The following is a 21,915-nucleotide window of genomic DNA, read 5'->3' on the forward strand; positions in this document are numbered from 1 at the left end:
CATCACACCATTGAGACATAGCAATTTTTTTTGTTATTATACACAGACTGTCATTATGTCTGATTTTCCAAATCCCTTCTGTAATGAGGTAATAAAGAGGAAGAAATAAAGGAAGGCAAGCAGGAAGGGAAGATTGGCCTCCAAGTTTAGCCTGTTTCCAAACCATCTGAGTAGCTCATTAACACAGGTTGCTGAGCCCAGTCCCGGAACTTCTGGTTTAACAGAATGAGGTTGGGACCCAAAATTTGCATTTCTAACATGTTCCCACATGTGGCAGAAGCTGCTGGTTCAGGGACCACTCCGAATGCCACTACTGTAGTCCATACTTATGTAATTCTTTTTTTTTTTCTCTCTCTCTCTTGGAAGCAAATGCAAACAATATGTATGTCTGTATTAATTTTGTACTTTATTACATGATCTCTGAATTTTAAGTTTGCAAAGGTAAACTAGCCTTTGCAGCCACATAGTACTAGTGACTGCATATCCAATGTCTTCATCAGGTTGGTGATGACAACGTTAAATATCATAAGACCAAAACTGGAACCTGTTCCCAGATCCTCAGTTACTTCCTTCCTGGTTGGCTGTTTCTTTAATTAACACTCTGTGGCAGGTTTTATACAGCAAAGGAAAGTTGAATTTCACCAGTTGAAGTGTATTGTGAGGACTAATTAGACCAGGAGTCCACCCACCTGGGCCAATTGACTATTCATTCCATTTCCTCAGTGGCCCCTTAGGTTCTCTGAAGAATCCATAGAGCTGTGCCAACTGCCCTTGAAGATTGTTAGCATAGTGGAAGGGTTCAGAAGCTTAGGAGTTGGGCAAGGCCAAGCTATTGATGAATCTGATTTTCAAACTCACCTTTTACATTGTTGAGATCATTGAATGTCCCAGAGTAGGCAACGTACCAATCATAGTGTTTGCTATTCATAATGTTTGCTATAATTATGTTCCTTTCCTGTTCAGAAACTTCCAGAAGCTTTTAATGCTTAGTGCATATAGTATAACTGATATAATATACAACTGGCTACCAACCTCTCATTCTAGACTCACCTTTCATTCTGGAAAGCCTAAGCTAAATAATATCCCTAAAACATATATTATGTATTCTAAAATCTGTCTTTAGACTAGTAACCCTATCAGAATGCTTTTCTCCTACCTCTGATATTTACCTTAAAAATTTTTTTTACTAAATTAGAAAAAAAAAAAAAGAGAAAACTTTCCATTCTTCAAATTCAAACTTCAACTCCAGCTTTTCAATGAAATGTTTACTTTCGGTATAAACTAAAGTCAGACTTCTTTTCCTAGCTCCCCATGTAATTACTGAATGCTGGATATCTGACCCCTTGCGCATACTGTGAGGGTAACTATGTATGTATATAAATGTCTATTTCCTCCAATGGAATACTAAGCTCCTCAAAGATGGGCAGAAACAAAAACTTAATTAAATCTCCACACACTCTTATATTCTAGTTTGCTGGCACTAGCAGATAAGGAATATATATTCACTGATTTGATCTTAGAAGAATCTGACTCTGTGAGCTGAAATCCTAATACTACTGAAATCCTAACTCACAGAGACAGACACACAAAGCGCACCCCTGAACACACTCTTGGGCTTATTTATTGGAGGAACAAGTGATACTTTAACATACCACACCAACATTCCTACTCCAGAAGGCTTTCATTGATTGTGGAGGAGTAAAAAAATAATAATGACAGAAAAATAATAGATGATGATAGCTAGAGGTGCTGAACTACTTAACATGCTTGGTTAATCTGTTTAGTCATTCATTCATCCTCAGAATAACAGCTGAGCATCTAGTATGCACTGAGTCTTCCTTTCTTCACTTGTTTGAATTTATTTGATAGCTTAGTTTCTCTGATGTGGTTCAACAAATATTAAAGACCAGATGTAAGCAAAGCATGACACCTAAATTACAGGACAATGAAATGGTCCCTGTTCTTAAAAGAGTTCACTGAATAGTAAGGGAATACAAACATCTCCCTAAGAATTTAAAGCCATGTGTTCACAGGGCACAATGAGCGGATAGAAGCAGGACATCTACTCTAGCTCAGGGAAGTCAGGGAGTTTCCTGGAGCAAGAATATGATAGAAAAATTCATCTCAACATCTGTTAAGACTGGCAGGGATCCTGAGCACCGAGAGAACCCAGTCCAGGTAATAGAGATATGCTGGCTTATTAGACAGGGGGCGCAAATAAAGGTGCTCACTTTCTATTCAGTGGCCTTTTGCCCTTTCTGAACTTGCTTACTTGGGGTTCTGAAGAGTTTGCCTTATAGGAGTCAGGCAAGGCCAAGCTATTGATGAATCTGATTCCTGGCACTGGAGTAACAAAGTACCACAAGCTGGGTGGCTTAAAATGAGAGAATGCTGTCTCTCCCAGATCTAGGGGCTGGAAATCAAGGTGTTGGCTGGATCATGCTCTCTTTGAGGTCCCTATGAAAGGGCCCTTCCCTCCTGCTCCTTCCAGCTCCTGGTTGTTTGCTGGCCATCTTTGGCACTCCTTGGCTTCTGCCACACAACTCTGGTCCCTGCTTTCATCTTTGTATAGCCTCCATCTTCACATGGCCTTCTTTATTTATTTATTTGGTACTGGGGATTGAACCCAGGGGCACTTAATCACTGAGCCACATCCTCAGCAAACCCCTCCCCCCACTTTTTTTTTTTTTTTTAATTTTGAGATAGAGTGTCACTAAGTTGCTAAGGGCCTTGCTCAAGTTGCTGAAGCTGGTTTTGAACTTACAATACTCCTGTCTCAACCTCCAGCGTGGCTGGGATTACAGGCGAGCGCCACCATGCCCAGCCACATGATCTTCTTCTTATAGGAACACCAGTCATATGATTATTCAAGACCCACCCTCCTCCAATATGACTCTCATCTTAACGAATTACATCAGCAATGGCCCTATCTCCAAATAAGGTCACATTCTGAGAATCAGAACATCAACATACTTATTAATCTTTTTTTTTTTTTTTGGTCTGGCTACCCCGTAAGAGTGGGTATTCACAAGTTATGCTATGTTGAGTGTGTTCTAAATGCTCAGTCTCACTGTGGAGTCCTTCAGGGAAAGGAACGTTCTTTCTCTTTCTTGTTACCCCATAGAGTCTTCTCCACAGCTCCATACACAGCCCCTGCTTGGTAAATTCTCATCAACTAACAGACTTCATTAGAAAGACACACGTGATCAAGTGACAAGCCCATGAACAGTCTTTTACTGCAATGGATAAAAGCTTCTTGGCATTTTATACGCATCCATGTAGCCCCACAGAGGTGAGGTATGTCAAGGAGGTCAGAATCACCAAACGGTATAGGCAATTTTACACTGTATTTTAACCTTTCAACTTATCCCACCTTAGGAAGGCAATGAAAATAGGGGAGAAAGAGCAAGAAAGAAATTTTGGTAATAGAAAGTAGGGCCTTATGGAGAACCCGAACTGGGGAAGACTGCTTGTTCTGCCTTGGCACTAATGTAGTTCACTCTTCCTGTTTAGTGTAGCCTGCTTGACCACATGGGCCACGTCAGAGCTGCCTAACAAACCAACATAATGCACTATCGTTCTTCAAAAGCAGTTTAGCAGACCCAGTACTTACCTTGCTTCAGCCATCATCATGTCCTGCAGTTGCCATGGCTCCTTCAGAACTGCACCTAAGATGTCCTAAATAAACCTGGCAAGAACTTCACGAGAGCTTGCACAGTCGGCCCTCATGAAATATACATGAGCTTCAGAAGAAGGAAGCAAGTAAAAAATACAGCCTCTTTAGAACTCTGATAGATACATTATTGGGTCACCAAATTAAGTCTCTTCACGGTACATAGTTATGCACATTGATAAGTACCTATATTATACATTCCAATGTGCAGTCATGATAAAGTAGAGCATATGCAGATCTTTAATGATCTTTATGGGCATGTCATTAGATACCTCTTCAAGCTAAACACACACACACACACACACACACACACATACAAGAAAATCTCTCTTCTGTGATGAAACACCTTATAATTCTATATGTTTCCTTCTTTTTTTTCCCATTCTCTACAGATGGGCTTTTATTCATGTGTGCATAAATAAGGGAATTCATTTCACAGGTCTACAGGATGAAGGAGTACTTTGTGTGAATGGACTGTCTCTCAGATGTGACAGCTCAAACGTGTTCATGAGACCATCATGCAGAAACGACACAGTAGAGAAAAAGACTTAACAGGAAGAAGTCCCTCAGTGCAGGCAAAGAAAGAGATTGTGTTGCACAATGTGTAACGGCAAAATTTGAAGGAAAACTAAGCCAACATGATAACACTCTTCTCCGGGCTGAACTTTCTCAATCCTTGCAGCTCCATCACACACTATGGATTCTGACAATTACCCAGTTGTTTCCTGTCATGGAGGGAATCTCTACAACCAATCTGAGAGTTCTCTGAGGCCATATCTTCTGATCTCTTTATTTGACCTCACCTTCCAATTCCACTCTGACTTCAATATACACATGCTTGGGAAACACCCTTCAAACATCCTTTTCCATTCTCCTAGCTCTTAAGACATATAGGACCTGTACTAAATTTAAATCCCTATTAATATTCAGCCAAACACTTTAATTTAGGGAGAGTTGACTATATAATAATGAAACTGTGTAGTTTTTCTACAAATATACAGAGCTTATGAGTTACTATATTAGTTCATTTTGTATTATCATAATAAGATACCTAAGGATGGATACTTTAAAAGAAAAGAGGTTTATTTGACTCATGGTTTCACAGTCTAAGCTTAGGCAGTCACATTTGATTGATCTCTGGTTGAGGAGCTTCTACTACTTCACAACATGGCTGGTGGCAATAGTGGTGAGTGGCATGAACAGAAGAGGACAAACGTGGGTGCTGCCACTTTATAATAACCTACTTTCAGGTAACTAATCCAGTATGCACTATACAACCCTCACCCACAAGACAGAAATAAACCACATTTGAGGCAGTACCTTAATAACCTAATTACCTCCCACTAAGCCCCACATCTTAAAGGTTCCATCACCTCTTGATACTGTGACACTGAGACTAAGCATCCAGCACATGAACCTTTAGGGAATAAACTATATTTAAACCATAGTAGTTATTCAAGAATATCCGTTTCATTAACTTGTAACTTTATTTTTTTAACCTATGCTGTTATTATCTATTTCACCAGAATTGGCCATGAATAAATAATACAAAAATGGGTAGATATATACATTCTTTCTTCATAAATATTGACCCATATCTTCTTTAAAATGTAGAATTTCCCAATCATAATAAACAAGTAACATTTCTTAAAAGAATTTCTTCATGGTGTTCACTTTGGCAGCACATATAAATTGGAACAATACCAAGAAGATTAGCATGGCCCTTGTGCAAGGACAACATAAAAATTCATGAAGCACTCCATAGTTTTTAGACAAAGAGGAATGAGGGGAAAGGAGAGGGGATGGGAATGGGAAAGACCATAGAATGAATCTGACATCTCTTTCCTATGTTCATATATGATACACAACCAGTGAAACTCCACACCATGTACAAGAATGGGAAGTTACACTCCATGTATGTATAATATGTCAAAATACATTCTACTGTCAGGTATAACTAAAAAGAACAAAGAAAAAATTCTAAAAAAAAAAAAAAACCCTTTGCATGAAGTTGAATATTTATTTTCACAAGATTCCTTGTACTTGAATCTTTTGAAATTTTCCATAAATTCATTCAAAAACATTTATTAATCACCCACTACACAAGAACCATTTCAGAAGTTTATCTCCATTAGTGGAGATAACACCATAAACCGCCTAAGGATGGAGCAAAAGATCAAGTACAAATATTGAAGAAAAGTATCAAGGAGAAGAGTACAGTGGAGAATGGGGTTGGACGTACTGGGCAGAGAGACACTGAGATGACAGGGGAGCCAGGAAAGGCCCCCCTGAGTCAGAGACATGTGAGGAGAGACCAAAAGGAATGAAGGGAGTGAGCCAGGTGGGGAGCTGGGGACAAGCACTGTGGATGGAGGGAACGGTGGCCACAAGCCTCAGGAAGAAATGAGCTCTGAGTGTTTGAAAAATTGCAAAGAGGTCAGCAAGTGGAAGCCCCATGAGTCAGAGAGGTTACAGTCAAGGAGCAGGCAAAGAAGGGACAGGTGGAGGCAGCTGCATAAGGCACAGTCGGTGGCATAAGAAGCCATTGTAGGGATTAGAACAGGAGGCTTTTAAAAGAAGGTTTTTTTTTTTAGTTTTTAAATGCTTATGGGGTACAGTGTTTGATGCATGTGCATTGTGTAATGATAAATTCAGAGCAATGCATATATATCCATCACTTCTAACACTTGTCATTGATTTGTGATGAGAACATTCAAAATCCTCTCTTCTAGTTGCTTTGAAATATAAAGTAGTTGATCTCATAGTAATAGAGTAGAATAGTAGTTACAGAAGCTGGGGAGGAGAGAGAGGCTGGTAAATTTATACCAGATAGAAGGAACAGGTGCCAGTGTTCCACTGAACAGTAGGGTGACTACAGTGAACAGGGGATTTTGACATGACCCACATCTCCTCAGGGAGTGCTGAGTGCTTTCTGAGGGAAACAAGAGATGGACTAAGAGGCCATTGGAATAACCCAAGTGAGAGGGAGGAAGCAACAGAGACGCAGGAAGAGGCTGGATTTCAAATATAGCTAACAAAAAACTAGGAAGATCAATTTAATTATTTGCTTGAACTATTTGCTTAGAACCTTGGCAATTTTCTAAAAAAAATCAACAATACCTTTCAAACATTGATATTCATCCCTGCTGAAAGAATTCTCGAGAATGTGTTTGATCTTCTGAACACAGGAGTGGCAAAAAGTATTCTGATCATCGGTGGCATTAAAAAAAAAAGAAGCACACATCCTGCCTTGGAACAGATTTTGCCCTAGTGGAAATTACCGAAAAGAAAGACGGCACACTGAACATTTACAACAGGATGGGGTGGTGGGTGGGGACTTACTGAAAATCGATTCAAGCGGCAAAGAATCCAGTCCATTTGTGGGATGGCGGAGTAGAAAAAAGTAGTTATGGGACAAGGGAATGAGGTAAAAAGCATCACCACTGGGGTCAATCGCTCTATAATCATTCTTCAAAACGAAAAGCAAGATACATCACAACCCCCAGCCCATGTGGCTCCCCTTAGAGACCTGAAAAAGCAAACAGAATAATAAAATGACGGCTGCTCCCGTAAGTCTGCTCTTTTCCACTGATAACAGGAAATGAATCAGACCTCGTCCAATCGGAGATGATTGACACTGTCATGGAGTAGCTCCATAAGCATGAGCCATCTCTAGGGGAGATAGAAACTGTGTTCTAGAGGACAAGACAGATTCTGATAATAATCCACTGCTTCTGTATCTAATGTGCCACACTTTATATATGGTTTATCCTCGTGGTAACTCACTAGACAAAACTGCTATCTCTATTTTATGAAGAAAAACGGAGGCTCGGAGAGATGAGTGATTTGTAGGACTACAAAGCTAGTAAGTAAAAAAGGTAGAGGCCAGGTGCGGTGGTGCACGCCTGTAATCCCAGCAGCTTGGGAGGCTGAGGCAGGAGGATTAGGAGTTCAAAGCCAGCCTTAGCAAAAATGAGGCACTAAGCAACTCAGTGAGACCCTGTCTCTAAATAAAATACAAAAGAGGGCTGGAGATGTGGCTCAGTGATTGAGTGTCCCTGAGTTCAAACCCCAGTAACCACCCCCACCCCCCGCCACCCAACACACACACACACACACACAAAAGGTAGAAAGCTAAACCAGGACTTATTGGTTGCAAGTTCTCCTCTCTTCTCACCCCAAGTTGCTCATCAGCAACTGAATGAGACCACCATAAGTGGAGTGAGTGAAAAATATTCTTTAAGGTGACCCTAAAGCAAACTCCTGAGAAAGCAACCAAGAACCCAGACCTAAAACAATAGGGGATAAGGTGAGCTTTCTTTAAGAGATTTTAAACAGACTGTAAATTTAAGATATGGTTTTGTATAGAAATTCAAACTGGATGCTTTGGAAACTGTAAGGATAATAATAATAATAACAACAGTAAGTGTTGAGGAGGCAGACACTGAGCTAGCAGATTCCATGCATCATCCCTAGGCCTTTCAAAATCTTTGTCAAGTAGATGCTTTGGTCTGCATTTCATTTGATTTTTTGAATTGCCTCAGTCATAAGGGCTTCCTCAGATTCCCCAAAGGGACAAAGCCATGCCTTACACCCACAAGGAATCAACTCTGCAGGCTTCCTTCTGCCAGTATGGTGAAGTGGTCTAGAGCATGGCCCTTGGGCGCTCTGTCTGGGTTGGAGTTCTGGCTCTGACTTTTCCTAGCTGCATGGCTTAGGAAAGTTACTAATCATCACTCTACCCCAGTATCCTCATTTATAAAATAAGGGTAATAACAGTACCTACCTCATGGGGTTATTCTAAAGATTAAATAAACCACTATGGGGATGTGTGTGTATTTACAGAGAGAGAGAGAGCACTTACAATATAATGCCTAGCACATAGTAAGCACTATATATGTTATCAATAATCATCAATAGTTACTGGGTCACACTATTAAAAAAAGAATAAGAGTGTCAGCTACTATTGCATGATTGCTACTTTTCTTTGAATAAAGTGGGAGAAGGACTCTCTATTCACACTACTCGTGGGGTCTCATCTGTTCACAGAGTTAACAGAGACTCTAAGTAACATCATAATATACTGCAAATGGTAACAACCCAATCTCCTTAAGAGGCAAGCATGCCATCCGATCAGTTCAAAAAACCCCCGAGATATTAATAGCCTTGTACAAACAAAGTGTTTATTATACCTCGTGGTTTTTTAAAGTGGTTTCTATGCTGTGTATGTCTCCAATGTGGCGCCAGGTTAGGATTCAGTATAAAGGGGATTGTATGCCGTAAAATTCCATAAAACAGGAGCACAGTATAATTATTTTTTTAGGGGGGGGGTGGGTAGCACTTTTTGCAAGTCTAATTTAACAGATAGTCGATTTTTTTGGCTGACCTCTTTTTATTTTACACCCCTTTGGGCAATATGAGAATGAAAGCTGAACTCTGTATCACTGTTCATGTGTGCGCTCGCATGTGTAGTGGGGGAGAGTGTCATTAACCCCAGTAGTACTGTGATCCTTGACATGATAGGAACCTCACCTTTTAGTTCTGAAGTCTCTTAAAAAGCAGACCCTGGCCATCTACCTTGAACTTTCACCCTAAAACCTTAGGGATGCACATTTTAAAGTCTTTTGCAGAGGTGTTTTATACAGAATGTCCTTAAAGGCAATTCACTCTTCCCTACTGAAATTGTTGTTTACTTATTTGCTCCATAAACTTCAATTCACCCTTTCATCCTCAAATCTGAAAATCCATTTAGTATACAGTTTGAGGCCAAAAAAATAAATAGATATAAATGACTTAGGATTTAGCCACTGTTTTATATCCTTGCAACCAGCCTCCTCTAGCACTGAGATTACCTTGCGTTGGAAAAGCTGGTTATTTTCAAATGTAACTTAAACAAGGATTTAAATGCCACATTTGAAAGAAAGAGGTCAGAGAAAGCAGGAGGAGATTTTGTTTTACTCTCATTTGTCAAAGTTCTGATCGAGTGATCAGAAGACAAGGGAGTTCCCTTGCCAAGCTTATGGTGGTGCTGAAGCTGGGTGACCTACTTCTCTATAAAAATGAATAGTGCCAGAGACTTTGAAGGCCACAGTCAAGAAATCCAGGTTTTTTTGTAAACCCACTGAGATTGTTTCATCTCAGCACATTTGTCTTCCACTGAGGAACAGCCACCCACCAGCAGAGTGTCTTCTATTAAGCTGTCTGGTGCCAACATTTGTGGCCCCATAACAGCCTCACATGAGAAGGTGACATTTTGCTAGCTCTTTCTCTTGATGCAGTATGACACATGAACTCAGTACACCACTATGCTTCCTCAGGGAGTTATTTTTGCATAATTTTATTCAGCCGTCTGGAATTCATAAGCTAATCTTAAAAATGACCTGGTAACTGATTTTCACTGATATGTCAATCAAAGACTTTCCCCTGGAGGAATGGCAGGTACAGAAGTCAAATCTAAGATGGTGACATGGAAGGAAAACATATGTTGGGTACCCACTTTCCACCTGGCAAACATACACCTTGTTTCATCTCACTCTCACAATAAATGGAAAGTGAATCAGGAATCCCTCAGAAAACTTAGGTCATATTTCCCATGACATTGAACACCACACCAGCCTGCTTCATAAAGGGTGAGTAGGGAATACAGAGGTAGCCACCAAATCCCAAAGGTAGCAAACACACTGAAGCACAATGAAGATAGTCCTAACATAATACTATGCACTCTAATTAACCAAACCCACTTCTCTATCTAATCTATTCAAATATCCCTGCAATATCATATTGTTGGGCTCAAAAGAATCTTGATTCAGATCAATGGCTCAGCCTCTTTGAATTATGGTCAAAATGGCAAATTAACCCCAAGTCTCATAACTCCCCTATGATTTGGATACAGTTTGAGTATGTCCCCCAGGGATTCATGTATTGGGAGCTTGGACCCCACTGTGGCAGTGTTGAGAAGCAGTGGAAGTTTTATGAGGCAAACTTTAAGAGGGAGATGGCCAGACTGACCTAGGATTGGCAGCTTCCACCTTGTAAAGCAGACTCATGAGCCTCCATGGAAGCCACACAGAAACACCCTGAGACAGAAGAGAGAATGAGGGTCCCTGCGGAGTCCAGCCTTCCTGCCATCCAGGAGAAGCTCCAAGCATATGAGAAAAGTCATCAATGATCCTTCAAACCAGCCATCTGGATGCCACCAAGTAGCCCCAGTTAAAGTCACATGGAACTAAAGAATATATCAGCCAAGCCCTGACCAAATTTTTTGACTCATAAACAAATTATGAAATGAAATAAAGTGGGTATTATTTGAGACCATACAATTTTTGGATATATTTTTTTTAATTTAGCAAATACATAACCAAATAGTGATATGAATCCTACTATCCTGGAGGTGGTAAGGTAATTGAAAATAGGTGTGGAAAGGGTATGGTTTGGTGAGAGGAAACTAGAAATGCCTCAGAGTTCTAAGTCCTCTCAGATCAGCAGATCTAAGCATAGGTATTATTAGATGGCCCCAACGAATTCTTTAGGGACACAATTCTTTAGGGACACAAATTACTGGCTTAGACAAGCCAATAATTTCTCCAGGCCTGATTTCTTCACTGTACGGTGGAGAATTCATCACACTCCAAGGTAGCAGATGTCCTTGCTCACCATACAAGTGATATTCAACTTGAAAAAGATTTGCCTTTATATTTTCCCTCTATCTTATAACTCCAGTCATGATTTTAATCATAAATATAGAGGCAACTTAATCAAAGAAAGATGTGTTCGAATTTCCAGATGGGCTAAGCAGTACTGACTGTGGGTTTGAAACCACTCCCAGAGAACTGGAGATTTATCTGAGCATATTTCAATAAAGGCTGCCTTTGTTATAAAGCTTTAAAAACACAGCAAGAAGCCAGGCTCAGCGGTGCACGTCTGTAATCCCAGTGACTCAGGAGGCTGAGGCACAAGGATTGTAAGTTCAAAGCCAGTCTCAGCCACTTAATGAAGCCCTAAGCAACTTAGCAAGATCCTGACTCAAAATAAAAATAACAAAAAGGGCTGGGGATGTGGCTCAGTGGTTAAGTGCCCCTGGGTTTAATCCCCCAATATAAGAAAAAAAGAAAAAACCTAAAAAAAACCCAGCAAGGATACTTTCTATCTGGAAAAAGTTGATTTTTCTCTCCTCTTTGCCTACATCTATGAAAGGGCTTTATCCCTCTCATAGTTCCTACATTATTGGCATACATTTGAAGCCATATCCAGATCATAGAAGTATATGCTAATTAGGATTCATTAACATGATAGAGGTTACACCAAGTAGGACAGTAAGATTTTATTTTACTACCTTTCTGACAGACTGTTTTATAAAGAGGAGAAGGTTGTAAAAACCTTGAATTCCCAAGTTTTTTAAGTTTTATCCAAGCTCAGTGTAATTTCATCAAAATCTCAGGTCCCCAAATCTCCCAGATAGGAAGAACCAATAGACCTCCATAGCCTGGGACCAGACAACCCTGAGCTCACTCTCAGAGGTGCTACTTTAGGATATCAAGCTAATATTATGACTCTAAAAAGAGTACCAGGAAATATTGTATGGGGCAGAATGACCCCCCCAAATTTGGGATAGGTCTTCAATCTCCCAATGCTCTCCAAATGAGAATGGAAAGATGCAGTTCTAAAGGAGAGAAGGATCACATCTAAATCACCAAGAGAGCTTGTTGAAACCGCATCTGTCTGTCCAGAAGCAATTGTACTTTTTCTTCCCAGAAAGAACTGTGGGTAGTCCTCATAAAAGACACACTTGATGAGGAAGTACCTGTGCTCACATGTATGCTCACACACAGTTGCATACATGGGAAACTGTGAAATCAATCATCTAAGAAATCCTAATAAATCACTCATACAACTATCTCAGCACCCTAAGAATTGATTCACAGTCTCCCTAACTTCCTCTAGGGAGTAGAATGTCAACTATATGTCAGGTAATATAGTAATCAAAGGACATCTAGAAACTTTAGAGACTTTGTTCTTCTGAACAGTCAAGCTTTCCAAATAGTTGGAGATCTGCCCATTTAAGCACCAAGCCATTTTTTTTTCCAAAGTAATATTTCAGCAATTCTGGATATAAACCTTTCTAAAATTTATTGCCTGTGTTCAATTTTCCTGAATATAATTTAGCCTCACCTTCATAATTCAAGGCTGTAATCACAGGCATCAATTTCTGTCCTGGGACTACAAAAGGGAGTTAGTTTATTACTAAAGTTTGCAAAGACCTCTAGATGACAGCTGGAGGCAAGTGGAAAGTTGGTAAACAACAATCCAAAAGTGGGACTCCAAATAAAAAAGCCAGAAGCAGAAGTCAGAAACTAGGTAGGGAGCCAAGGAGATAAAATAGAGGTTAACTATCAACAGTAGAAGATTTAGCAAAATTGTCCACAACAGGCATTGCTTCCATGACTTGATTTCCTGAGTTAGTTTGCAACTGGCAAAATCTCAGCTCTAAAGGATCATCTCTGTGGCTGTCAGGGTATCTTCCTCTGCTTTCCTTTCTTCCGTGCTTCTAACTTCTTGTGGTCCTACAGACCATCCACCTGGTCAGAAGTGGATAAAGGGCTCAGCTGCCTTCCTGATAACTCAGCTGTATGAGGGCTTTGTTGTGGTCAAGAACCTCTCTAACTCATTTCCTGGACATCAGCTATTTTCAGGAGGTGATATTGCTGCAAGATGAGTTCCAGACAGATCAGAAGGTTCGATTCTTTCTTAATTTTCTGCTGGAGCTGTCTCCTACAGGTGTTCTGTGACAGTGACCATCATGCCCTTGCCTCTTAGAACTAAAAACTTCCATATTGGGTTGTAACCTTTCCAAGAACTAAAAACTTCCATCTTGGGCTGTACCCTTTCCAACTGAGAGACTCAAATCCACGTGGGTCTGGTTGCCTGTGACATGGAGAAGTTACTATTGCAAAAATCTCTCAGAAGGGGACACATCTACTAAGAACTCACCAAACTCCTGTAATTTTACCAGCCTCATTGGATGCATCCCTTCTTAGAGCCAGGATAGCCTCTGGGAGGAAGGGAAGTCATCAGCAAACCTTCTGGCAGAGACCACTCATCAGAGCAAAGGCCAAGATATCAAAGAATAACAGTGATTTAGCAGTTTATGTTGCAGGCAACAAGAACTAAGAGACCCTGCCTTCGATTTACTGAAGCCACATAACTGAAACAGCATCAAAGAGAATAATCCATAATACAGTCATCAGCCCAGACAGAAACTGAGAGTTTTAATTGAAAAAAGAAGGGAAAAAAGGAGACACAGGAGATGTTCTCATGTTTGTTTGTTTGTTTGAATCACCTTGCAATTTATCTGGCTACCCTTAATCTGGCTTCTTTTCACAGGAACCATCTTTGCTTCCTCTTCCAAACATCACTCCACCCTCTGGCCTAGTTTTCCTTATTTTTCTTCTCTTCTGGCTCTTATTGAGGGAAAGAGGAAGGGAAAGATTGTCTATGAACAGCATAGTTACGTGGTGAGGAACAGGAGGGCTTTGGAAGCCAGAGATGGAATGGGATCCCAGACCTGCCACTCCCTAGCCATGTGACCCTGGCCCAATTACTTCATTTCTCTGTGACTCAGTGCCTCTGTCAAGTAGAGAAAGGACAGAGTTGTAGAAAGAACCCCTGGTAGCACTAACTCCACAAGACAGTTGTCAGTGTCGTCTGACACACTTCTAAACACACACAAGTACACCCTGACACTGCGCTGGGTAGTAGAAGCCCAGGGCCTGGCCATCTGTCACACCTCACAGTGCTCTCTCAGAAGACACATCAAGATTTAAAGATCCCTGAGCAGAAGTTCTTGAAGACCCGTTTTAATAAAGTAAGAATTACTTTTCATGAGCATGCATATCAACTAGTACTTGAAAACTGTTTTAAAACATTCAACTTGTTCCTGAGATCTCATTTACAACATTGATGTAGGGTAATTCCCATTTTCATAATAAATATAAGGGGAATTCTTAGCTTCATTATCCAAATTTCCAAATAACTGAATGCACACACGACTGTCAATTCCTTCACCTTCTTCAAATAAGCCTACTTTTTAACCATACTGTCACACATACCTGCTCCTTGACCTTGGGGATTCCAGATTTGGGCTCTTAATTCTCTTTAGTCTCCCTCTCATATTCTGCCTGGAGGGTAGCAGCTTTCTCTCCTCATCTCCAGACCCTGAGCACCATGTGCCAGGTACCCTAAATAAACCTGTGTCATTTGGGTACTGATTATATAGCTCAGTAGTAGAGCACTTGCCTAGTATATAGGAGGCCCTGGATTTGGTCCCTAGTACAAGCCTTTCCTGCCAAGAATGACCACCCCTCATCCTGTTTTAATATATCTGAAGATTCTTCTGGAGGTCTCACACAAATGTCAGCTCCCTGGTGGACCTCCAGGGCATATACTATGTACGTGACATCATGCTGTAATTTAACTGTCTGTTGAGTTGGGCTTCATTGTGCATAAGAATCATCTGGGGATTCTCCTTAAAATGTGGATTCTGATTCAATAACTCTGGGGTGGGTGTGGGATTCTACACTTCTCATAGCTCCAAGGTGATGCGGAAGCTACTGTCTTGTAGACACCACCTACATAACGGGCTTTGAAGAACAGGCCTGTGACCTCAAGATCTAGACCCGTGGTCACCATCTTTTGACACAGCTGCCCCGCCAACTCTACTAGGAAGATGAGAGGAGATGAAATTATGGAGAACAGAGGGGCTTGGGGGAGGAGAGAGGATTGAAGAGTGTGGGTAGAATTAGAGGTAAAAAAGGAAACTGAATGAAATTAGTAAACAGATGAGGAAGTAAAGAAGAAAAGGAGTGAAAAATACAATAGGTTGGAAGGAAAGAGGAAAATAAGAGACAGACGCAGCATGAGAAGCAGAAGGTCGGCTGACTTCTTCCTCGGGATGGAATCTAGCTTTAGTATCTGACGGCCCAGATGAGGGGTTTGGCTCTTGGACTAAAGCATCCCAAAGGTGGGACTGAAGTAGTGTGAATGCCACTAAACTAGTGTGCACAGAGATTGATACTGCACTCTGGGGCCCTTCCTGAGCGATTAGGACCAAGCTATCATTCTCACAGTAATAATAAAGAAGGCTCTATATCACAACCGCCATGTATAGTAGAGTTTATGCCAGCTAAGAAAATCTAAGAGAGTAGAAAGTCTTTAATCTGCAAATCTCAAACTAGTTACCCTTGAAAATGACCCAAACAGAAGTTTACCTGATAGAGTTCAATCCGTTGTTCAGGCACTCTGGCTTTGGGGTTCTGCAAACGAAAGACTCTGAACTCTGCTTTCACCAAATTGGAAGCATTCTTCTCCAAGGTTGACACATCAAACCGGACAATTCTGAAGTAGGGTCTGTAGAAAGTGGGCGGGATGGCATCTGTAAAGAGTTAGGGCAATCATTAAATGATAAAACCCACTCTGCTCTCGGAAAAGACTGTGGTGTGGGACAGTCCCCTCCCCCCAAACCATAAGGGAAAAATCTACAGAATGATTTCGTTTCTAGTGGTCAATTTACTACCACTAACAATTTAACCAGAACAAAAAGTAAAATAAACATGTGCACTTGGTTACAGGAGTAGCAGATTAATAGAGATTAACAAACTACTTCCAACTACATTGGAGGGCGTGCAGCTAACCCTGTCCTTTGAAGGTTCACGGAGTGGTGGAAAATCCTAGATGGTTATGAACTGGACCAAGTTCATGACAGTTGATGCCTGGAGAGAGCTGTCGGCCTTGCATACACTTTAATCAGATGTGCCAAGAAAATAGCAAGCAGTTCGCCCATGTATTTTTTTTCCTTGAAAGTTTGGCATCCAAATAGTCTACTTTTATCCAGGCCCATGTATTTCATCTTTTTTGGCTACAATAGTTTGGTTTTTCACACACGTATGACCAAGTTATGGTGAGGAAATATAAATAAACAGAACCATATTAGCAAGCTGGCTATACCAAATCCAGTCTTAAAATTCTTCATTATTTATAATTCTGTTGATGAAAGGTAATCCTAGTTAATAATAAGAATTAGCACAAATTCCCTCCGTCTGAACTATGCAAAAGAGTTGCAGAGAGTGCACAATTATTTCAAGCTCATGGGTTGCTTAGAGTTTTGCTGTTATTTTTTTAAATAATCTGCCATTGCCTTTAAATATACAACTGAGGCTATACCAGGACCAAAAAAAAAAAAAAAAAAAAAAAAAAAAACCAGGTCAACTCTATCCCCAAGCTTTCATATACAGCACTCATTTATTGAGTACCAACACTGGACCTACCACTTGACAAATATGTTTCTACCATCTTCTTCCCAAATGGGCAAATCTAGCTTCCCTATGCCAGAGGACTCCATCCAATCTGGTAGCTCCATTTCTTTCTACCCTTTCTTCCATTAGGTAGCTTCATGACAAAATGATCATTCACAGTTGTTTGTTTCTTTACAAGCAAAATTTTTATTACTTCTGCATCATGTTTGTTTATCTTGCTTTCCCCTGAGAAATTTTAAGAATCTTAAGGGCATAGACTTTATTTGCCAGATCTTTCTTTTTTCCCACATATTCAGGACAGTGCTCTGCAAACATGAAGTTCACCAAAGAGCTCCAGTTTGCATAGTTGGTCACCAATGAGAGTCTTGAAGGACACAGGCATCTGGCTATTGGCAATGCTAACTTATTAAATAAACAAGCCTTCTTGTGGAGCTTAAAATAGAAATGAACACCTTTCATGATTTCTTGGGAAATCCATGCCCTGACAATTATGCTTTAAAAAAAAAAAAAAAGCCAAGAACACACGAACATTTCCTCATCTTAAGAGCTCTAGATTTTCCCCCTTGTGGCAGTTTCCCCTCATCTTTTCCCCCATATACTTGACAATCTCTGGATTCAAGTTCCCAGAGAAGAAATGAATTTCAAACCATGCTGTGCTCGATGCTGGTTCGTAAAACCACTGTGTGAATTGAGGCTTTGTAGCTAGTGAACCAGAAGTTGCAGAAACAAACAAACAAACAAACAAACAAAAACCCCCAAAAATCCAAAGCATCCAGATTTCAGAGAAAAGAAAGTATTCATGCAGACACAGCGATGAGCCACTGCAGCCATTGCCACTGCGGAATAGGTGGTGGGCAGTTTCAGGTGGGCAGAAATTGGTATTAACAGAAGGTTTTTGGAGCCCCCTGGCATAGCAGTCTTCAAAGGTACTGCAGAAAAGAAAGAAATCTGCTTCTCCCCTAGAATATGCCCACCCCAGTGACGGGAGAGGCTGGTCCTATCCTAACCAGCTCAACCCAAAACAGGCTGGACGCCCGGACAGAGAAGGCTGGGCAGAACTGGGGCCAGGCCCTCTGGCTTTGCACACCCTCTTGGCCAGAACCTTCTGCAGGCCGAGTGGCTGTATTCATCTTCACTTATCCTCAGCATTAGACAGCAGAAGTTTCAAACATCCTTTGAAAGAGCATCCTGGAAGAGCAAGGCTAATTTAGCGTGCTTCCTGTTGTTAGCAAGAGTAAACATCTCGTTCATTTTCTTCTCTTTCTGTGGATCCCCCACAGGCCTGTTCTACTTCCCCCAAACACCCATCTTTCACGCCCGCCTGCCTCAATCTTATCCTTCTATCAAGTTTGTAAATAAGTGCTCTTGAGATTTATTTTTATTCTCTTTTGTGTTTATTAAACTTTGAGCAATTTTTTCCCCTTTGTGGTCTTCTGTCCATATACAACTCTTCCTTTTTATGGCTGCCTTAGACCATGAGGTCAATTTTGTTTCTTCTTCTTCTAAGCAAATCATCCAATGATCCTGTCCTAAGCTTTTGAAGCTCTGAAGGGGCGTCTGCAAATATTTACAGGAGTAGCTTGATGGTTGAGTATGGTTGTTCTGTTCTGCTCCTTCCACATGAGCAAACAGCCCTCCACCTCTCGGCTTCTCAGAACCATTTAAGCAGTTTATATTTCAACTGCCGAACAATACAAACCTGCATCTGGGGTGCTTTTATAAATGGAAGCAGTTAATGCACAAAGTGAAAGGACAGCTGAGCATCCCCCACTAGCAACCCCACATGAAAGCAACCAAGCCGGGAGGAAGCAGCCGCCTTATCCATTCCCTGCGCCAGCACACAAGACCACAATGAAAACTGCTGACCAAAGAACTCCCATTCCCAAGGGACAGTCCCAGCTGTCCCCTGCTGTCGCTTTCTCTAGGTCACAGGTCCCTGCTTGGCTGATGGACTTGACCAACTTGCCAAAGGTCTCATTTGGAATAAAAAAAAAAATTGTTTTTTATATTCTTCTTTTTTTTTTTTTTTTGCTATGAATTACTCTGTCCTTATCTGTGACCCTGCCTAACTTCAAAAATGCTTTTGGATGCTGGGTGCAGGCAAACCGAAAGAGGCCCCTCTACAACCAGTCAGGAGGAGCAGGCGCATGCCTTTAGGGTGCCAGAGCAGCAGGGTAGGTGTTTGATGGTTAGTGCAGCCCCGACCCGCCCACTTTGTCTTGGAGGGATGGAGCTTTTTCCTCTGCCTCCTCCAAGAACTCATTCCCCGCTCTGGAATGGGAGTTCTCTCTAATGTCCTCTGTAATTCCAATCCCGGTTCTGATTCCACTGCCAGGTGGTCAGGTACTTGTGCCTGACCTTTGCCAACTTACCCACACTCACATCCTGGCCCACTTCTTCCTCCCAAATTTTGACCCACTTTTTTAGTTCAATCAAACTGATTTTCCTTCAACCCTTTGGTTTCATTCCAGCAGGCCGATTCTGTTCCTCCTCTCATGCTTTCCCATGTGCCTTCCTCTTAGGGAAAATCTTGCACATAGAAGATTCTAGAATGACATCAAGTGAGTAGTGTCCCCCTCACCTCAAACCTGGCCACATTCAATGCTTGATAAATCAAATTTGAGACAATGAGAAATGTAAAAAGAATAAAATACATAATAATAATAACAAGGAAATCTAACCAGTCATTAATTTCCAAAGTAATAATATACAGAAAACCTAAATATAGAACTTAATCACAAACTTTATAGACATGATATATATGCTGACTTGTGTCTGTTTCAAATAATTTACTAACTTATTTGTTTTTCCCTATTGAAGCACCTTTGGCTCCAGAATTTTCACTTATAGTTTTTTTGGTTCTCTACAGCTCAGGGCTGGCTTCATGGGCACGTGACCGGAGAAGAGACACAGGATTCCCATGCTCAGCTCCACATATAAGTTCAATGGTCTGTGGTCACCATCTTGAAATCCTTAATTTTATTTCTGAATTAATGCTTTGCAACTGAAGTTTTTAGGGAACTAAGGAGCACTAGAGTGGCTTAGAGACTCAGTTTTCATGCTGATCCACCTCCGGGCATTCTGTATCCTAGTCTTTAGTGTCTGTTGTCTCCGGCCTTTCCTGGCCACCCAGTGACCACTGCCATCCTCTGCCCCCCAGGGAGATCAGGGGGCACAAAATCCATGCCACTTCAAGGAAGGGCATGTTGGTAGTTGTTCCCATGAAGCAGGCAGAGCCTTAGGGTGTTCAATGGGCATCTCAGTAGGAGCATGCTGCTCCCTGACTCTTAATCTAAGCACCAAGCACATCCCAGTGCACAGTTTGCAAATCCCATGAGTAGGAGTTGCATTCTCATTGGAAAGGGAGATGTCTGTCTTCATGAAGCATCAGGCTGATAACTGGTGTCAGGAGAGACCCAACTGCTGGTGGGCTGGACACTCCAATTTTGGGGACAGGCCCCAAGTTCTTGTGAGAAGTATTTTCATGCCCAAGGGAGCACAATAGCAAATAGCCCGTTTAAAAAAAAATGGATGAAAGGAAGGAAGGAAGGAAGGAAAGGGAGAGGGAGGGAAGAAAAGCAACAACAGGTTGAGAGAGAGAGACCATGAAACAAAGCAAAAGTATATACATATTCTAGAATCTCCAATAGCATTTTTCTCACTTTTTGAACAAAAGGCTTCACATTCTCATGTTGAAGAAAGGTCCTGTAAATTTTGAACCCAAGCCTGCTGCAGCCACACAGAGTTAGAAGATCTTAATACAACAAAGGATCTTTAAGACTATCTCAATTCTGACCCCAAATCAACCAGTGCTTGATAGTTATGTGACAACAGGGACATCACCTGGCTTTTCTCAACCTGTTTGTTCATCTGTATTTTGAGTAGTAGGTATTGAATCATACTGTTAGGATTATACAGGCAAACAGGTTGAAATGTGGAGTGCTGAGTCTAGCCAAAGTTTCCACTAGGACCCTTCCTGTCCCTCTCCCCACTCTGCAGCAAAGTTGCCAAGTGGTCACTGGAGCTTCTGTAAATGCCCCCAGGAGTGTCAGCTCTCTTACTGCCTGATAGACTTAATTAGAAGAGCAAAGAATGAGCAGAAGCAACTGAGTGTCCTGGGCGGCATATAAATGACTTGGGGTACTCTTAATTCCTCTCCCCTGCATGGAGAGGAATTAGTCACCAAAAGTATCACACCTCCCCAGCTCCACACTGTCCTTTAGTATCCCACCTGTTTTACTGAAAGCCTTATCCATCCATAAGGGGCAACAAGAGGTTCCCATCTTCCCAGAAAACATCTCTGCTGGGATGCAATTCCACCTTCACTGCAATGCTCATATTAGGACTACTTTTTTAAAAAAAACAATAAAGTGAAGAAAGGTCTTATAACATCACCCATATGGGATGGGCTCGGTCAGAGAATGTAGATGTGGTGCCTTCAAGAACTATCCCAAGACTGTTCAGAGGTCAGTCCTAAGGCAGGGCAATGCTTCAATCATACGCCTATCCTTTATTCCCTCTCTGGTTGGTTATACCATTAATTGGCAGGAAAATAAAAGGGCGGGACACATTGAAATGCTTAGGTCAATGATCTGTGAGCATTTGCTGTCTTTGCTAAGGCAGTGGTTCTCAGAGTGAGGTTCCTCACCCACAGCATTGGCCTCACCCAGGAAGCTTTGATAAAAAAAAATCATCCAGGAGAGGGGGATGCAACATTTTACTGAGAACCACTGTGATAAAAGATACTGGTTGACTCCTGACTGGTGAAACTAGTGCTAGGTAAATATCAAAAGCAGATTAGAAGAGTCCAAGAGGTAAGAAGAAAGTGACCTTAAGGTCTAACAACAGCTTTCTCAAAGTCAGCATTAACCAGAATCTCCAAGGGAAATTTGGCACTGATCTTGGTGTATCTGGGGAGTTTCTGAGCTAAGCCAG

At 41.3% G+C, this 21,915-nt stretch overlaps 1 protein-coding gene and 1 non-coding gene across 2 annotated transcripts in view; one reads left to right on the forward strand and one right to left on the reverse strand.

Annotated features, from left to right (window-relative positions):
- Tgfb2 (transforming growth factor beta 2) overlaps positions 1-21,915 on the reverse strand; it is an 82,887-nt gene that overhangs the window by 15,960 nt on the left and 45,012 nt on the right. Inside the window, exon 2 of the mRNA XM_027934819.2 lies at positions 15,937-16,100. Within this exon, the coding sequence (XP_027790620.1) occupies positions 15,937-16,100 (164 nt within the window). The remainder of the gene's footprint in view (positions 1-15,936; positions 16,101-21,915) is intronic.
- LOC114092274 (U6 spliceosomal RNA) lies at positions 5,340-5,442 on the forward strand. Its single transcript, XR_003582662.1, has one exon. It is a non-coding gene; the product is annotated as a U6 spliceosomal RNA (small nuclear RNA).

The sequence above is a fragment of the Marmota flaviventris genome, chromosome 12 (genome assembly GCF_047511675.1).
Source record: "Marmota flaviventris isolate mMarFla1 chromosome 12, mMarFla1.hap1, whole genome shotgun sequence".
In the NCBI taxonomy this organism is placed as follows: Eukaryota; Metazoa; Chordata; class Mammalia; order Rodentia; family Sciuridae; genus Marmota; species Marmota flaviventris.